The sequence below is a fragment of the Vulpes vulpes genome, chromosome 10 (assembly GCF_048418805.1).
Source record: "Vulpes vulpes isolate BD-2025 chromosome 10, VulVul3, whole genome shotgun sequence".
Classification (NCBI taxonomy): Eukaryota; Metazoa; Chordata; class Mammalia; order Carnivora; family Canidae; genus Vulpes; species Vulpes vulpes.
In genome coordinates, this window is record NC_132789.1 from 11,829,350 (window position 1) to 11,847,118 (window position 17,769).

The window sequence follows — 17,769 nt, forward strand, 5'->3', positions numbered from 1 at the left end:
GTGAACTGTGAACGCTGCAAGAGGTCATTTTTGTGAGGTGCTTAACCAAGTGCCTGGCACGGGCACGTGCCTCTCCTTTGCCAGCTATTTTTACGATTGTTGTTACGTGTACTTTGAATGCCGACATCTGCAACATATACATCTTGATTATACGCATCTTGATTGTAAAACAACCAAATGCATCTACATCCGGAACTGTCTTGCGCATGCACTTCTAAACCTAAATTGGAAGAGACGTCTGCAGATGGAGCACGCACACGTACAGGCACCCACACACGCATCTCCTCCTGACACCTGCAGGTCCCAGCCCCGCATGGCCAGCACCCTAAGAGCTCCTCACAGGTTTGCACATCTACGGCTCCGTGTAATAGAGCCCACGCGGCCTGGCACCCACACCCAGCAGCCTCTCTCTTGGCTGGTTGCCGCGAGGTCGAATTTGGAAACCAGCGAGGCAGAAAGAGCGCGGACGCCAAGCGTGTCAAGCCTCTTGCAGCGCCCGAAGGCGGCTGCCTGTCTGCTGGCTTAGGGGAAAGGTCAGAACAAGGGTTTTCCTTCTCGGATGGAATTTTTTTTTTTTTTTTTTTTTTTTTTGAGGACCTACACGCCGAGAACTTTCCCCAGAAATAAAGAGTGGGTCCCGGGACCGTGCAGACCCGGAGGGAGGCTCTGCGCGCGCGCATCCACCCGCACGCCCGCGTGCACACACCCCGCTCCTACCGGCCGCCCGACCCGGGAGGAGGGAGCGCACAGGGTCGTGACCCTGCCTCTGCCGGAGCGCGCCCTTCGGCCCCTGCAATTAGCGCCGGGAGGTCAGCAGGAACCCGGACGCCTCTCCCCGCGGCTCAAAGCCCCGCGAACGGCGACCCCACCCCCGCCCCTCCGCCGGCCTCAGACGCCAGGGCGCAGCCGGGCTCCGAGCCGACCTCCCCGAGGGGCGGGGGCCGAGGGCTCCGGCCGGCACCCGCATTTGTCACCTTAAATCTACAAATCACGGGGTCGCCCGGCCCTGCAAGCTGCCAGAGCTGGCCCCGCGGGGGCCCTTACGGACTGCTGCTCCCCGGAGCCGCGGCCTTGGGCCCTGTAGACGCGGCCACGGTAAAAACCGAAACATTCCAGAGTTCTAAAGTAAGAAAGAAAGAGCGCATCCAGGCAAAGGGAAGCCGCATCCAGGATAGAATTTGAGTTATGTCATTTCGGGGGAGGAGGGAATCCTTCCTCGTTCCTCTGCCCACCAAGAACTCAGGTTATCCCCACCCAGCGCGGCTGGGTCGCGGGGGGACCGGCTGGGGATCTCTAGGCCGAGCAGCGGGGTGCGTGGCCAGCAAGTGACGAGAGGGTCCCCTCCCGGAATTTCCTTACTCTCTTTGGAAACCCAAAGACGGGAAGGACTGTTTTTCTCATCTGAGGCCCAAAGAGGAGTGAAAGTGATATCCAGGAAAGAGACCACTGCCTCTTCCGATGCTGGGGGTGGGAGTGGGTGGGGGGGAGGGGGGCCCGAGAAGGAGGGGGCGCCGGCTGGGGCGGCGAGGATGGGAAGGGGCAAAGGTGAAGCGCCCAAGGTCCGGGACCCGGCGGCGCTGGGATGCCGAGCCCGCGGCGGCCACCCGGGCGCATTCGTGGGCCAGACAGATAGGTGGCACTCGAAGCCCGGAAAAAAAGCCGAAGGCGCCGGCCCCGAGTGGCCTCCGCGGCGGCCGCCGCCACCATAAAGCCCGCGGCGAGATTGCGACCGGCGCCAGGTGAGTAATAGGCAACGAAATCCAGAGAGATTGCGAGCGGTTCACCCCCCGTCCATCAGCGCCACCAGAGTTACTCATTAACATCACTACATACAAATAAGATACACAGGAGATTAAAGGGAGGGGGCAGGCCGTGGGAGAGGCCGGCCGCGCGTCTGAGCCCTGTCCGAGAATTTGGGGGGCGGGGGGGAGCAGATGTGGGCTGAGAAGGAAAAGCTCTCCTTCCGTCTCCGAGGCCGGGGCTCTGCTCCCCCGCTCGAGAGGGGGAGCGCGCCGGGCGCACCCTGCCCACCGCCACCTTCCAGGGCCGGGGCTCGGCGCGCCAGCCTCGGCGGGAGCCGGTCCCAGTGGGCGCGCGCCCTGTGGTTCTCCCCGGCCTCAGGGGACCTAGCGCCCCAAAGGTCCCCCGGCCCTGCAAGCCGCCCCCTCCACCTCCGCCCCTGCTTGTTCGCCTTCTCACCCGGGGAGACAGCACTGGAGAGGGTGCGGGGCTCCCTACGAGCCCGGCCGCAGACGCAAGGGGCTCGGCCCCCCTCTCCAAAAGGTCCCGACCTCGCTCCCCTTCCAAGTGCGGGATCAGGGAGGGGAGGGGGATCCTCCTCGCCGGCCATTCAAGAGGCCCGAAGGTGACAGGGACTTGGGGCCGGGCTGGCGGGCTCCAGGGAGGGGGTGGGAGGGAGGGAGGCAGCTGCCGGGCAGGCTCCGGCTGGGTCCCTGCGTCCCGGCCCCCAGGGCAAGAAAAGGCCTCGAGAACCTTCCCCTGCCCCGGCTCCCCGCCCCCCCCCCTCCCCGCCGCGCGAATATACCTCCTCTGGGGGTGGGGACGCTAGGAGACCAAAAGACTGTCCCGGCCTTACTCTTTTTTTTATTGAACGTTTCAAAAATAAATTGAGCTTCAAAAGGCAACTCCCCAAACAGCCTGGGGGCTGGCTGGAGGAGGGTGTCAGCCTCCTGGGCGACTTTCCCTGGGAGGGGGTCAACCACACGCCCAGGAGTTACCTTTCCCTTGCAGGGTAGGGGGGACCTGCCTGCTCCCTCGCGTGACACAGCTAAGTGTGCGCGGAGGGGGCTGCGCTCCGCACGCCGGCCGGGGCGCCCGGGGTCAGCGAGGGTCCAGGCGGAGACACGGCGGGGGGGGGGGGGGGGGGGCTGCTTCCCCGCCACCCGGAGGGTCGCTGCCTTGCCAAGCCGGGTCTGGCGGGGAGGAGATCCGTCCTTTTTTTTTTTTTTTTTTTTGCACACTGGTGCAAAAAGATAGTTTTGACTTGCATTTCCCATACGGACGTGAAAAGGGAGAGCGAGCCTAAAACGAAAACGTTCGCAACCCTCGCAATGTATTTTTTTGGTCGGACTCGTGTGGGAACCACGGACTTGGGGGAGCGGAGCATTCTTTTTCCATTAAAACTTAAGTATCTGAAATTACTATGCTACCCAATTCTAATCAGCCCTCTTCCCGTCCTCTGTTTTGCTCCCTAATTTAAAGGAAAAAGTAATTTCAGATTGAGGCGGCTCCCTTCGCCCCAGTCAGGGACTTTTGTTTTTAGCTTTGTAACTTGAGTGACAGCTCATTTGGGTTCCGTGGAGGCGGTCTTAATTACTTAAAGGCGAAGGGAAGGGGATTGAGGGGAACAGCCAGGATAGAGACTCCCCCTCGCAGGGAAGCTTTCTAAAGAAAAGCACTTAACGCCAGGCCCAAAGACATTTCAATAAAAATTTATTGAAATTTCGATGATGTTTGAAAGAGAAGGGGAAGAAATACAGAAAACCAAAGAACTCATCAACAATTAGAACACAAAATATACCTTCATGAATTTTTTGTCTTTAAACCATCTCTCAGGACCTGACTTGTGAACTGGGAATATATCTCTCTAGGCACCAATTCAAAACACCATCAATATTGAAGACAGTAGTCAATTCCACCTTCGTTTTGAAGAAATCAGACTAGCAAATACAAATACAAAAGAAAAATTAGAAAGTCAAACCACAGCCTCTGCACTCCCCGCCACCCCCACCACACCCCTCCCAAGCAATCTCAGAACCACACTTGGGGTGTTCTATTTTAGGGAATTTCAGGTGAGCTGGGAAGTGGCATCACCTCCCCAGTTTGGGGTGAAATAGGCAATGGCACTTTCCTTCCACTCTTGGACGCTAAAAAAGGGAAAAGATTTTTTTTTTTTTTTGCAGACAACTCTTGAAAGTGTGTTGGTGTTGGTGCAGAAAGTGTGTTTTCTAGTTTTAAAAGCGATCCTGTGACCTTGAAATAAAACTGACAAAAGGAAAACAAGAACACAAAACCTGACAGCTGCGATCCTATTTACATAGAGCTATGTACAACGTCAATAAATTAAAGTTTAATTTTCCGAGCATTCATATTCCACCTATTTACAGGAGTTATCAAATAATTACATAAATACTTTGTCTAATAGTCTCGCTTCTTCTTTATTATTTTTCTTAAAACCTTGTTATTGCATATACACGAAAGAGAAAGAACTGTCAAAGAAGGACATAAATCCTGCTACAGAGCTTAGATAAAATAAATTCATTTTTTTGTGTGTGTTTTCCCCACCCCTTCCCTTTAAATCCTCCCCCTTGGGGTTGCCGATTGGAGGGTAGAGAATGGGTGGGGGGAGGTGGGGGGTCATGTTCTTTTCTCTCTAAAAGCAAGCATTCGAAATAAAAAAAAAAAAAAACCACAAATACATTACCGTGGAACATGCAAGAAGAGACCTATAGTGGCTCTTAAAACATCACAAGAATATTAAAAAGACACAGATTTCCTTAATAGAGACCAAACAAGGATGGGAACGACTTCCCTCCCCAAACAATGCTGTTCAGCAATTTATTTAGAACTGATAGGCAAGTCACTATAAAGTTTTTAATCTTCACAAACAGAATCGTGTTAATGTATCCATTTGTCCCCAGTATATATATATATTTTTTTTAAATTTTATTTTTGTTTCTACTCGACACGGTGAAGGAAAAAATATATAAATCTGCACTGGAGGAGAAGCCTTTCAACACCTCCCCCCTCCTGGTGGGCCTGGCTACCTTTTTCTTCCCACAGCTCCCAGACCAGCCTGGCTGAAGGTGCTCTGGCCTCTGGCCTTGGTGAATGTTTCCCCTCCCACCCCCAATAGCTCAATGCAACAGACATCTCTGAGCCCCAGAATCTGAGCCAGATCCCGGATACATAAACCACGCCAAGAAGACAGGGCCTGTTTCTAGCACATTCTCTAGAGGGAGTCCGGCACCCCTTTCCAGACAGGACTGCACAAAGGGCCAACCCCCACTGCACGCCCGTGGTTTATTTTATATCCAACAAAGTGCACTGCAGACTGGACTGGACTGGAATGAAGAGATTTTCCTAGGGAGGGCTCTATGGGGACCCGCTGCGGGACCTGTCGGGCTTGGCTTCCAAGCCGCTGACCAACCGCTGGATGCTCTGCAGTTCGCTGGTGGCCGCCTCTTTCTCCGGGCAGAGTTTGGGCGACAGGGACACGGAGCTGGAGGAGAGCGTGGACGAGCGGCTGTTGAGTTCCGAGCCCGAGTCCACGGCCACCGAGGCGGCCTTGCCGTCCAGGGGGCCCGCGGCCCCGGCCATGGGCGGCAGCGCGGTGCTGAGCAGGCTGCTGCTGTCCGGGAGCGGCACGGGGATGGAGTAGGGGCTGTAGCGCAGCCGCGGGCGCATGCTGTTCAGGTTGAGGAACGGGTGGCGGTGCACCGAGCTGGACGCCGCGGCCGACGACGCCGCCGCCGCCGCTGCCATGTAGGTGTAGGGGTAGGGGAACAGGCTCCCGAAGGGCGACATGGCCAGGCCCTGCGGCGGGGAGAGAAAGGCGCGCGGCGCATCAGCCGGGCGGGGGCCGCGCTGGGGAGGAGCCCGGCTCGCCCCGCGGCCTCCCCTCCCCACCCACCCCACCCACCCCTCCACCTCCACCTCCACCTCCACCTCGGGCAAGTCATTAATCTCTTGGGGAAGGGGACAGCTCAGGCTTCCTTCTCCAGGTCCACTTGACTCCCTGTGCCTCGGCTTTCTTATGGGGCGGAAAAAAAAAAATCCGGGGAAATACTACATAGTTCCTACACTTACTGGGACTTTGGCTATTAAACGACCTAACGCCCGCGGTAGGCTACACAGGGCACCTGGCGAAGAGAACTGCTAGAAATTCTGGCCCTGGGGTCAGTCGTTGCACCTGTTAAATGGGGCTGCAGTCTAGTCCGGACGCAAAGGTCGTTAAGTGGAAACCACCGGATGGAAATTATGGAAAATACGTTTCTTTCGTTCGTCCTCCCTGCCCCCCCCAATCATAGTCCTCCCACTCTGATTCCAGAAGTTTCTCAAACGAAGAAAAAAAAAAAAAAAGTCCAGGAGAAGATCTTTAGGCTAAAGGTAATTGGGGGTGGGGGTGGGGGTGGGGAGCAAAAGGCATTTGCTCTGAACGGAGACAGAAATCATCTAGCCTGATACACTGGTATTCCAGGTGGGGAAACTGAGGAAGGCCGCAGGGGTGCAGGAAGGCACTTGGCTTGCAAGTGGCAGAAGCAGAATTTAAAACACAGGCACTCCAGCCTGGCCTAGTTCTCACTGTCCCCTGCGTTGGGGGTATCATTAATACTTTTGTTGGGGGGGGGGACAGCCTTCGTCCACCTACCCCCTGCTGCCCACCGAGGACGAGGTCTCCAGGAGGGGCTCGCGCACGGAGAGGAGAGCAATGGGGAAAGCCAGAAGCCTACTCAGTTTCCTCCTCCTCCCCCAACCCTGGGGGGAGGACAACCCTGCTTCTTGGCTGGGAGAAGGGAGACGAATGTGCTCAGACAAAACAAAGGCAAGGGCCTGCAGGAAACCCCACAGAACCTCTTCCCTGGGTTCAGATCAATTCCAGCGGCCTGAGACTTCTCCCCAGCTGCCCTGTACCCCAGCACAGCTGTCTGAAGCACGCAGAGGCTGCCAGGCCTGCCACAGCCGAAGCCTGCCCCAATCCTCTGACATTTCCCACCCGGGCACACGAACTGTTAACCCTTTGGGGGACAGGGGACAAGCTTCCCACTGGGAGGAAAGGTTCAAGACCTAGCTCCCACCCAAGGAGGCGCAGCCCCAGGCCAGGGTCTTCCCCTCGGCTGATTCCTGGTGGCCGGCTGGCTAGAAGCCATTTAAGAGACACTTCCACTCCGAAGCTAAAACCAGAGACCCTAACAAGGCCCAGGAGTCAGACAATCCGGAGTAGATAGAGTCTTTGCTCCACCACTTCCCAGCTGTGTGACTCGGGGTAAGTTACTCAACATCTCTGCGCCTGGGCCACTTCATCTATAAAGTGCAAGTAACCATAGTGCTCCCGGAGTCAGGATAGACCAAGTGCGACCCAAGTGCTAGGGGTGGCTTGATTGTTGTTATCACTGCCTCCTACCTACTCTACTAGAAAGGGCCTTTAACTGAGACAAGAAAGAAATTCAAGCTTTGGGGAGGGATGTGAGCTTCTGCGGAGTCCCCGAGAAGACTCGACCTCGCCGACCTCGCCGACCTCGCCGTTACCATACGGCGACTTCTCTTCCTACGCAGAGCTCCCTGGAGAGGGGCGCACGGGCGAGAGGGTCTGCGACCCCAGGGCAGGCAGGGGGCCCCTCCTTACCTGGGAGGCCAGGACGTGCTGCTGCAGGTGGAAGGGCAGGGTGGCCGCCGACGCCCCGGACAGTCCCTGCGCCGCGGCGGCCGAGGCCATGGCGGTGGAATCCAGGCCCGAGACGCCGGTGGAGGCCCCGGACACGGTGGCCAGCAGGGGCCCCATGCCCGCCGCCATGCCCGAGAAGGCGCCCCCCATGGCGAACTGGCCGGGGTGCAGGAAGAGCGGGTGCCCGTTGAAGAACTGCTGGCCGGCCAGGCCGGGGGCGAAGCCGAGGCCGGGCAGGGGGCCCTGGCCCAGGTGAGCGGCCGCGTCCGTCTGCACCGTGAGCGGCGCGAAGGCCTCCTTGCCCGGCAGCGCGCGCGCCTCCTCCGCCTTGGACGGGGCCGCGCCCTCGCGGCCCGGGCTGCGGCGCTCGTCGGCGCCCAGGCCGCGGGTGCTGGACGAGATGGTGGCCGGGCTGTGGCGCGAGTCGGGCGACGCCTTGTCCGGCCGCCCTCCGTCGCGGGGCCTGCCGCCGGGCTCGGCCGCGAAGAGGTGCGCCTTGAGCGCGGGGCTGCCCTTGTCGCGGCTCGGCTCCTCCGACGTGGTGGTGGAGATCTTGGCCGCGTCGCAGGCCTCGGGGCCGTGCTCCTCTTTGCTGTCGGCCTCGGCGTCGCTCTCCCCCTCGCTGGGACACAGGTCTGCCGTAGGAGGGGCACAGGGGCCAGGCAAGGGCGTAAGCTCCAGTCCGGGCCAGTGGAAGGCCAGTTCCCGGTCTGAATCCCCGCTTGGCCACTTACAAGCTGGGTGGTCCCCGGCCCGCCCCTCAGCCTCTCTGGGCCTCGGTTTTCTCATCTGCAAAGTGGGTGTGAGGACACCTGGCCACTTCAGGGAGACGTTTCAATAGGCTAACAGCGCATCTAAGATATTTGGACAGAGGGCGCCTGGGTGGCTCAGTGGTTGAGCATCTGCCTTTGGCTCAGGGCCCCATCCCAGGGTCCTGGGACTGAGTCCTGCATCGGGCTCACCGCAGGGAGCCTGCTTCTCCCTCTGCCTATCTAGGCCTCTCTTTCTGGGTCTCATGAATGAATAAATAAAATCTCTAAAAAATAATAAAAATAAAATATTTGGATAGAACTGAACCCGTTCTCCTATAGGCCCCCCACCCCCCCACCCCCCCCACCCCCCCCCATCCCAAATCACTAGTGGATTTTCCAATTTTTTACAACCATTCATTGAGCTCCTGCTGTGTCAGACAAAGCCTTTATTCACCTTCCTCCCCCCACCCCTCCACTGCACTGACTGTTTTTTTACTTCAAGCAAAATTAAACTTATCCTAAAACTCACTCTGGGAACACCTACTTTCCAGTGTCTTTGTTCAGTGAGTGACCAAGATGAGCACCTTCCACAAATTTGTGGATTCTTTCAGGAGGATTTGTTTGAACCCTGGCATCCGTATTGGTCCTGGCAGAAAGGAACACCTTCCCCCAACACGCACACACATGCAGACACAGTCAACGGGGGCCTTCTGTGTGCCCCTGTGCCTGCACAGGGATGGGAGCAGCGTGCTCACTGCCCAGAGACAATCACAGATTCTCTTTTGCTGTCACCACACCCTCTGTGGGTGTCCTACCAGAAAAGAAGAAAAAGGGATCCTATTTTGTTTCAAGTTTAAAGGGATTTGAAGTCATAATGGACTTTCTTTTTAATTCACTTAAAAACAGGTTTCTCCCCGTTGAGAAACAGACAGAGAGAATGTGTCTTTCCAAATAAATAGTTCTTGCTCTTTAAACACAGGAAACTAACTGGGGATTTGAACCATCTCGTCCCCTCCCACTCCCCCACCCTCCCCACTCAGAGCCCCAGTGCTCATTGTTGCTGTATGGCTGGATGTTTTCTCAGCCACCTTCTCTGTTCCAGGTGGCAGAGGATCCCTTGCCTCCCCCCACCTCCCCCTTCCAACACATTTTAATCTGGAGCTCGAAGATAGTGGAAAGTCAGCAGCTGCTTGGTTGCAGAGGGACAGGGACAGAGATGTACTCCACTGAGAAGGAACATGGAGACACCCCAACGGCAGCCAAGTCAAGGTTTGGGGGGCCGGGTCCTGAGCTCTCCTTTATACAAAGTCCAGAGAGGGACACACCTGGCCACTTGTTTTTGAACTCAGGCTCTTGCATAGGGGCTTCTAGAAGCATCTGAAGTTTTTAAAGGGTAGGTTGCCTGATGGGTGCCCCACTCCCAACTCTCCCAGCACACGCGCGTGCTCGCACACACACACACACCCTCATCCACATCCAGAGACTTGGGAGAGGAGCAGAGGCGACTAGGCCTACCTTTGAGGTTCGATGTCCCTACAGTGGAGACAGCTGGAGACGAGGACTGAGCAAAGCAGTTGAAGGCGGCCTGTTCGCTTGAGGACTCATCTGAGGTCCCATTCTCCTTTTTGTGTCTGTCATCGAACACCCGCATGGACTGCAGGGTGAGCTGTTTTCTGCAGCAGAAGCCCACACCCAGTGTTGCAGAACTGGGCACACAGCTCCCCTCTCTGTGTGCCTCACCCTCTCCAAAGATGGCACACTGGTGCACACACACCCCTCCCACCTCCCCCTGCCCACTGCCACCCCACCGCCACCCAAGGACAACAGGAGTTCTCTGAAACCCGCCTGCCACAAGGCAGCCTCAGAGACCCAAGCATTATTCTTGACCCTGTAACTAAGCTAAAGAGTGTGGCATGGGGGTGGGGTGTTGAAGTAAGATGGCTTAGGGATCAGGGGTTCACCAGAGAAAGGGCCTGGGCAGGCCTTGAGAAGGAGAGGGACCTCCGTGGCCCAAACTGGTGAACACAAACAGCCCACGCACTCCCAACTGGTTGCTCAGACTGGGAGAAGTGCTTATTTCATGGTGCACTTTTAATTGCTTTAGCAACCCATGAATCATAGCCAGAGTAAAAACAAAAAATCTATTAGAGGTTAGAAATTATGTTATAATGCTCACCCCCACCCCGCAATGGGGTAGGTTAAAAATTTGGACTGATTTTCTGGATTTTAGAAATTCTTTGAAAGTCGCTGGGGGGAGGGGAGTGTTTCTTCCATATACCATCCAGCTGTCTGCTTAATGCAAAATGATACCTATAGCCATGAAGGAGGGAGCCCCAGATTTCTCAAGGGGCCTCAGTTCTGTCTGATGGTATTTGCAAGACAAGATTGCAAAAATTCCAAAGCATTTTGTGAATGAGTTTAGTCCTTTCCTGGGACCTGCCCAGGATGAACTTAAATTAATTAGGAATTAATAGGCGTCTGTCTATCATCTGTTATCCCTGACACTTTTCTTCCAGGGAAAAAATGGTGTGGCCTAGTTCATCTCCTCTAAGGTAACTCGTGGGAGGTAGAAAAGTAGTGTCCTGAAGTCTACAAGCAGGTGGCAGAGCGGCAGTACATTATTTCCAACCCTCTCCCCCCATCTCCTTACTAGAAGGGCCCGGATTCCACTTCTAACAGTTGAGATCTGGGCCCTAGAAAAGTGATTCTCCAAATTATCGGAGACAATAATACTAAGTGTCTCCGCTCACCTTTTTTCTCTCCTGCCATTTCCAGTGTCCCGGAAACCTTTTGCAAAAGGGTTGTTGTCTATTTTTAGCTGAGTTATCTAGAGGAGGAGACACAAGCAAGAAAGACATATTGGTCTCAATTTATAGAATGTTTTAGGGGTGCTTCCCCCCCACCCCCAGCTCCGTCTACGAGAACTCTGACTGCCACAAGAAGTCATTTGGATACGCCAGGTTAAAGGGAAAGGGAGAGGATCTCATAGTGTCTTCAGAGGGGACAGAGAGGAAAATCAAAGAACCGTACCATGGCTTACATCTCCCATAGGAAGCCAAACCAGGGATTCCAGACTGAAATTATACTGTCTGGGAAATGCCTCATTCTGTTCTGTAGGCGGCCTTGAGAGCTTGGGTTTAGAAATGGAAAGACTGTCGAAGCTGTCAAAAGGGACAACCTGTAGATCTTAAAATTGGGCTTTCATTTTTTTTATATAGTGCAGTTAATCATAAAATATGTTATGGCGTATTTCCTGCCCCCAAACACACACACACACACACACACACACACACACACACACACACACACACACCATACACTCCAACCTTCTCTGTGAATCTAATGAAATGATTTATGAGGTTTTCGCTACCCTTGTGCCAGAGTGGGTTTGATTTTTTTTGCTGGGTTTTGTTGGGAGGGGGGCGCTAAGGAATTACAATATTGACAATTACAGATGTCAAAGAACTGAATGACCACTGGAAACATTTGTTTTCATTTATATGCTCTGCCACTGCCATTAGGCTGGAGAAGAAGGCCTGTGGCCTCTTCGTCTAATCAAAAATGCTACATACATTTTATTATTACATTAACAAGTTAGAGTCACAGGATTCTGGGTCTAGAGGGAGCATGCATTTTGCATGCTGGGGCAAAATGCCATAGTATGTAATCTTTCAAATCCCTTCCCTTTGAGGGAAAACACATTGATATATATAGAGAGAGTTCCCCAGAGGTGGGAAGGGACCCTTGGTTGGATTCTTGTCTTTTGGAATAAACTCCCATATGCAAGATTGCAGGAAAGGAGGTTCTCCAGATAAAGGAGACAGACCTGGAACACCCCCCGTCAGTGAGCCAGAGGACCCACCCACAGTGACAGTGAACTCAAAATGCAAGGTGTTGTCAGGAAAACTGGACTCTCACGGAGGTAAGAAGAGCAGAGGTCCTCAGTGGCCCTCACCCCCATAACTGCCTGCTAACAGCCAAGCTGGGAACCGGTGAATCAGCAAAAGCCACTTTGTCTCTGTGCACATGCCCATGACCTTCAGGACACCATAACTTTATATACCAGGTGCTGCGTGCTGTTCCATTTGGGGGTACTCCTAATCCTGGGCCTCAGGCCCAAGGGAGGAAAAACCTTCAAATGAGGTGATGACTTTGGTCATCTCATCTCAAAAGCCTCAGACAACTCGATTAGCATGACCCTGTGATCACAGAAGGTTTTTCCAAACACACACACACACACACACACACACACACACACACACCACACCATAAAAAACACAGCAGCATAAAAGGTAATAAAAACCAGACCAGCTACTCGGGATTTCTGGCTAGGGGAGAAAAGCTGCTCTCTCCAATGGGATTCTCCTCCCAGGATCCCAAATGGCTTCTGCCTTCAATTTTTAGTGGGTTCCTTTAGAACGTGGAACCTGATTTTTGATCCTTCTTTCTGGAGAAGAGGTTTAGCCTCAAAACAAGCAAGAAAGAGAAAGCCTGGGAGCGGGGGAGTGGGGGAGCGGATGACAGCACAAGTTATAGGAGGCAAAGTTAGTCTGCATCTTTTCGTTCAGCGTTGGATTCCTCGCTGGTTGAGTTTTTGTTTTGCTTTGTTCTGGGTCCCCCCCCCCCCCCCCCGCCCCGCCTCGGTGATGTGCTAGAGCCTCTTTCCCCCAAAAGCTCCACGGAAGGTCAGATCACAGAAGAAAACTCAGACTCCCGTCCCTTAATCCTTATTGTTTTATAACTTTCTCTACCTCACCCAGAGTGGCTTAAAGGTGGGAGGGAAAAGGATCGCCATGAAAAAGCAACGCGCCTTTGGTTACCTTATCATTCTGGTATGCCGTCACTGCGATGAATTCGGTCTCCGGGAACAAGTACGTCCGAAATGTACTATAGGGAAGTTTCAAGATGTCATTGGCTCTCACAATGTGGAACCGGGGCTGGTATTTGTGCATGGAGTTCAATATAGTCTGCGGGGTGGGGGGTAGGGGGCAGGGAGGAGGGGGAGACACATAAAACAAAGATTTAGTGGGACCAGCGGGACCTCAGGACCCCTGCCAGGCTGACTTCTACCCCACCGACGGGTACCACGCTGCTTATGCCGAGCCCACCTCCTTGGGAGTCTCGGAGTACCTCTTCGGGTACACTCCGCTCCAAAGATATCCTCTTCTGGAGAATCCAAATTGCTCCTCAATTTCCAAAGGGTCCCCCCCACCCTCACCACCTAAGGTCCGTGCGTACCTTGAACCCTAGCCTACCTGGGTACCAAAACTATAATTCCCCTGCCACGTTGCGTGATCACTTGGGAAGGCCAAAGTCTTAAAAGATAGAGAAAAACATGCATTTTAATTTACAAAATGATTCAGTCCTTTAAGCGCCCACTAATTGACGAGCCCAATCCACTTAAAGCCCTGAAAGGTTGAACTCTAGAGAGGAATATTTATGCCTTAATCAAATCAAGAGCTTCAAAGGCAATCCTTGCCGGCTGAAGATACTTCCGTGCCATTCACGTCTTCCTGGGCCTAATCTTTCTGCTTATTCCTCGCTTATCACTCGGCTTATTTTATTGAAATGCTGGGGAGGGGTAGGGGCAGGGGGCAAAAGGTGTTTTGCTTGACTTTTACAAGCAATTCTGGTCTCCTAAAAGTTTCTAAGGACTCTCCCACTGAATCCATATATACACTCCCAATACACACACACACACACACACACACACACACACACACAATTTTTATCCTGGAGAGTTCAGCCTCATTTCTAGTAAACTTGACTTTCTCCTAAGTCCGATATTCTTTCTTCACAAAAGAAGAAAAAAGAATCTTTCAAAAGACGCCTTCAGACCCTTTAACCAAACGTAGCCAAGGCTCTGAACCTCAGAACTCCCGCAAGAAAAGAATATGGCTGGTTTCAAAACAGAAGTGTGATAGCTCAGAACAAATCCCTGGCGCACACAGTAACTTTCAAATTGATTTTGTATCTTAGCGATTGGTGTTTAACTTCACTGTCAGGCATTTACCAAGACCTGGGATCGCCACAGAACGTGAGCAGTTAGTGTTCTTGCCCTCGATTTGCATTTATTTATTTTGATTATTATTCTTATTTTGCTTTTTGTTTTTCAGAACGCCAGGCCTTCCATTATCCGAAGAGAAACACCCCGGAATCCTCTCTCTGGCTCTGCTTTGGATCGAACAACTTTGCCACTACGCTTAGCAACAGAGAGCTAGGGAGAAGTCTGAGCAGAAACTTGTGATTTTTCAAGGAGAGGGGACGCACTGCCTTCGCTAGGGTGAAGAGAGAAGATTTTACTGACGGGAGCGCTGAAACTTACAAATCCGTGTTTGTCCGAAATGTTGTTGGTGAGTTTCAGTTTGTGGAAAGTGACAACTTTTGACATCCATTGTTCCCCCGTAGCAGGGCTGTCTGGGTGAATGTACATTCTCTTTGGCATTTCAGGGTCAGCCTTACCCGCCACCATCCACCGAGAATTATGAAATTTATATCGACAGTCATCAGCAGCTATAATGTCCATCAACAAAATATATTTGGCTTTTTTATCCAGCCCAGAACATCTTACTTTAAATGGAGGAAACATTCGCCTACAGTTGGGAGGGAAGAGAAAAGAAGAAAGAAAAAGAAATCACTCAGACTCCTGGGTTTGATCACCTATTTACTCCGAAATATTTAAATCAAATTTAAGACTTTGTATTGTGATTGACTGTGGAGCTTCGGTGTCAGGAGGGCCACTGAGTGCAAAATTGTATTCTTCCCCAATACAAGTGTTACATATACAGTTCCTCTATCGGGAAATGTCCCAAGGCTCAAAACAAGTGAATTGTGGCACTACATTTCTCAGCAGCGTCTAATACTTTCTCCACAATTTTTTCCTCTTGTAGGACTTCGTAGATGGCCCTCTTTACAGAGAAATTCTTGCCTCTACCCTTCCCTGTGAGTTGTCTACTTCTAAACAGCTCGGGGTAGGATTTGAGTAAAGTGGAGTCGGTCAAGGCTAGAATTTTCCACCATTCCATTGATGAGAAAAATGTTAAACTTATCAAGGAAATAAACCTCCACCCTCCCTCCGAGGGAACAGGAATCCCGCCGCTGGCGAAATGAAACCGGCCCTCAGTGAGTTCTCAAAACGAATTTTTCAGTTTGGGCTGGACTCCTGGGCCTGATCACCAATCTGCCTAGCATGCTGCTAACCACATTTCTCCCATTGCTCAGGCCAATCTCAAACTGCAAGACTGTACCACCAAACTGCTTTTTTTATTTCCCAGAAGTGTTGGCATTCTCCAGCCTTGACTTAAAAGGAAGCACTTCACCGTGAAACGGAGGAAATGTCTTCTGGGTCTGAGGGTTTTATGCCAAACTTTGGCCTCATTTAGCCAGGAGAGACACAGAAAGCTCAAGACATCAGGAGAGGGATTTTATTTTTTTTTTTTTATCATTCCAATGTTATGCCTTGATAGACTTCAATGCCATAAAATAAAAATCGGTGATTTTAAGTGACAGGCAGGTTTTGGCCAGGCAAGGACCTTTTAAAAGTTATATGAAATACGCTTGATAATATTCACGCATAAAAAAGCAGCATGTGTCTCTCCGCCGGCTACTTGGAAATGCAAACATAATCTTAATCATCCAAAACTGCCTCAACTCTCCCTCCGATACAGACACGTGAAGTGGTGTGGACAAACCCAAGTGCCCTTCCGTATCTCTGTGACCCTGCCAGAGGCAAGCTCAGGCCCCCCTGCAGGACCAGAGGCTAGGCTGGAAGGCAGAAAGGGCAAGTGGAGAGCTAGTGTCAGGTCTCCCACCACCACACAAAAGAAGAGGGCGTTCAAGTTTTTCTCTCTGGAAACAAAAATGAAACAAACACCACAGCACATCAACAAAGGCGTAAGGATGAAAAGGTTTGAACAGTGAACTTCCTGCAGTGGGGTGGTTTTCTTTCTTCCTGCAGAGGTGTCTGTGCTCCCTGGAAAAATTCTATCTGGCCAGTAGGGATTCCAGGTTGCAGACCTAGGTAGGAGAAGCTAACCCCCTGCAGACGCCCAGGTAAGCTGAAATTCCCTGCCACAGGAGCAGGGCCCAGGAATGTCTGTACCCAGGTTCAGGGGAACTAAGTTTTTTTCCTAAGCCCAAATTAACTGGCAAAGCGACTGTTCTGGGAAAAGAGAGATAAAGGGAGGTGTGGGGGGGTGGTGGTGGAAAAAAAAAAATCCTCCAGTAGCTTCAAGGGAGGGGGCCCTGCTCCTCACTTACCTTCCCGACTTGGTAATGACCATCTCGGTGCCCCGCTTGTGGAACTGATCCCAAAGTTCTTTGGCCTCGAGGTGCACCTTGGGGTCATCCTCCACCTCTTCTTCGGGCTCCATGGTCTTCAGAGGCCTCAGATGCGCCTGGGGCCCCAGGGAAGAGAAAGGGATGCCGGTCTCGGCCGCCCCCACCAATTGATCCATGATCGGCTTGGCCAGGGCGCCGGGCAGCGAGAGCGCCGCCGCGCCGTTGGGAGGCAGCGTCAGCGCGGGGAAGAAGGGCGGCTGGTGACCCAGCACCGCGCTCATGGCGAAGTCCGGCGCCCGGTGAGGTAGGAACGGATGGTAGGCCATGCTTGTCCCAGGAATGACCGGATCTCTCATGGAGAGGCTCATCCACTCCAGGCGGGGCGCTGGGCTCCAGCCGGGGACAAGTCCGCAGCTGCTGTCTGGTTTTGTTTTGGGTTTTTTTTTTTTAACAGCAGCACATAGTTTGAAAAAGGAAAAAAAAAAAAAAAAGAAAAAAGAAAAAAAAAGGGGGGGGGGACAAAATCACAAGTAAAGCACCCTAGGGGCAGGGGGAGTAAAGTGTCTTTTTTGGGGGGGGGGGGCGGGAATGCCGCTTTTAAAGAGGGCAAGGCGAGAAATCAGGAGACATAGCCGCTCGGGTGACTGTCCTTGCGCCTTGCGTGTTTTAAAAAGCCGCTCCTGGAAGTCGGTTTCACCGGCGGCGGCAAGAGGAGCGAGCAGGGTCCTCCCCCGCGCCCGGGCCCCCGCCGCTTCGCCGAAATGGACACCGCAGCCCCGGGTCCTGGGAAGAGCTCCCCAGCCCCCAGTTCTTTGTTGGAAAGGCGGACGGCTCCGCTCGGAGACTTTTTACCTTTCCTTCTCCTTCTTCTTCCCCGCCCCCCTGTCTGTCTTCCTCTCTCCCTCTTTCTCGCTGGAGGCGTCTGCAGTTGCGCTCGACCCGGCTTCCCCAGCGAGCGAGAGAAGCGGAAAAAGTCTCTCGCCTTAAAAAAAAAAAAAAAAAAAAAAAAAAAAATCTCTCTGATTTAAGCCCTCTTCTAGCAGCGCTATCAAAACTTGAACTGCACACTGGCTTCCGTTCGCCCTCCTCCTCCTCCTCCTCCTTCCTCCGCTCCGAGCCTCCGGAGGGTGTCTGGGTTGCAATCCGAGTCTTGCCCGAGCTCTCCTCCCGCGCCTGTCTTCCTTGTCCTAAAACGTGAGCGAAATCGCTTCCTAAATCTGCGTCCAGACGCGCAGGGCAGGGAGGATTTAGTGGGGAGGGAATGAAAAGGGGAGAGGTGGAGGGAGAGAGGGAGAGAGACAGAGAGGAGAGGGAGAGAGAGGAGAGAGAGAG

The 17,769-nt window shown here is 53.2% G+C and overlaps 1 protein-coding gene across 2 annotated transcripts; it reads right to left on the reverse strand.

Moving 5' to 3' along the window:
* Positions 1 to 3,436: 3,436 nt before the first annotated feature.
* TBX3 (T-box transcription factor 3) lies at positions 3,437 to 17,447 on the reverse strand. Of its 2 annotated transcripts, XM_026015861.2 has the most exons (8): positions 16,417 to 17,447; positions 14,483 to 14,750; positions 13,413 to 13,472; positions 12,978 to 13,124; positions 10,908 to 10,984; positions 9,673 to 9,830; positions 7,367 to 8,040; positions 3,437 to 5,556 (listed from the first exon to the last, which is right to left on the reverse strand). In XM_026015861.2, exons 1-8 carry the CDS (start codon positions 16,803 to 16,805, stop codon positions 5,116 to 5,118), a joined length of 2,214 nt encoding a protein of 737 aa, XP_025871646.1. In that variant the 5' UTR covers positions 16,806 to 17,447; the 3' UTR covers positions 3,437 to 5,115. The 2 variants fall into 2 exon arrangements, with proteins under 2 accessions (XP_025871646.1, XP_025871647.1); XM_026015862.2 differs by lacking the exon at positions 13,413 to 13,472 and having other exon boundaries at positions 16,417 to 17,439.
* Positions 17,448 to 17,769: the final 322 nt, after the last annotated feature.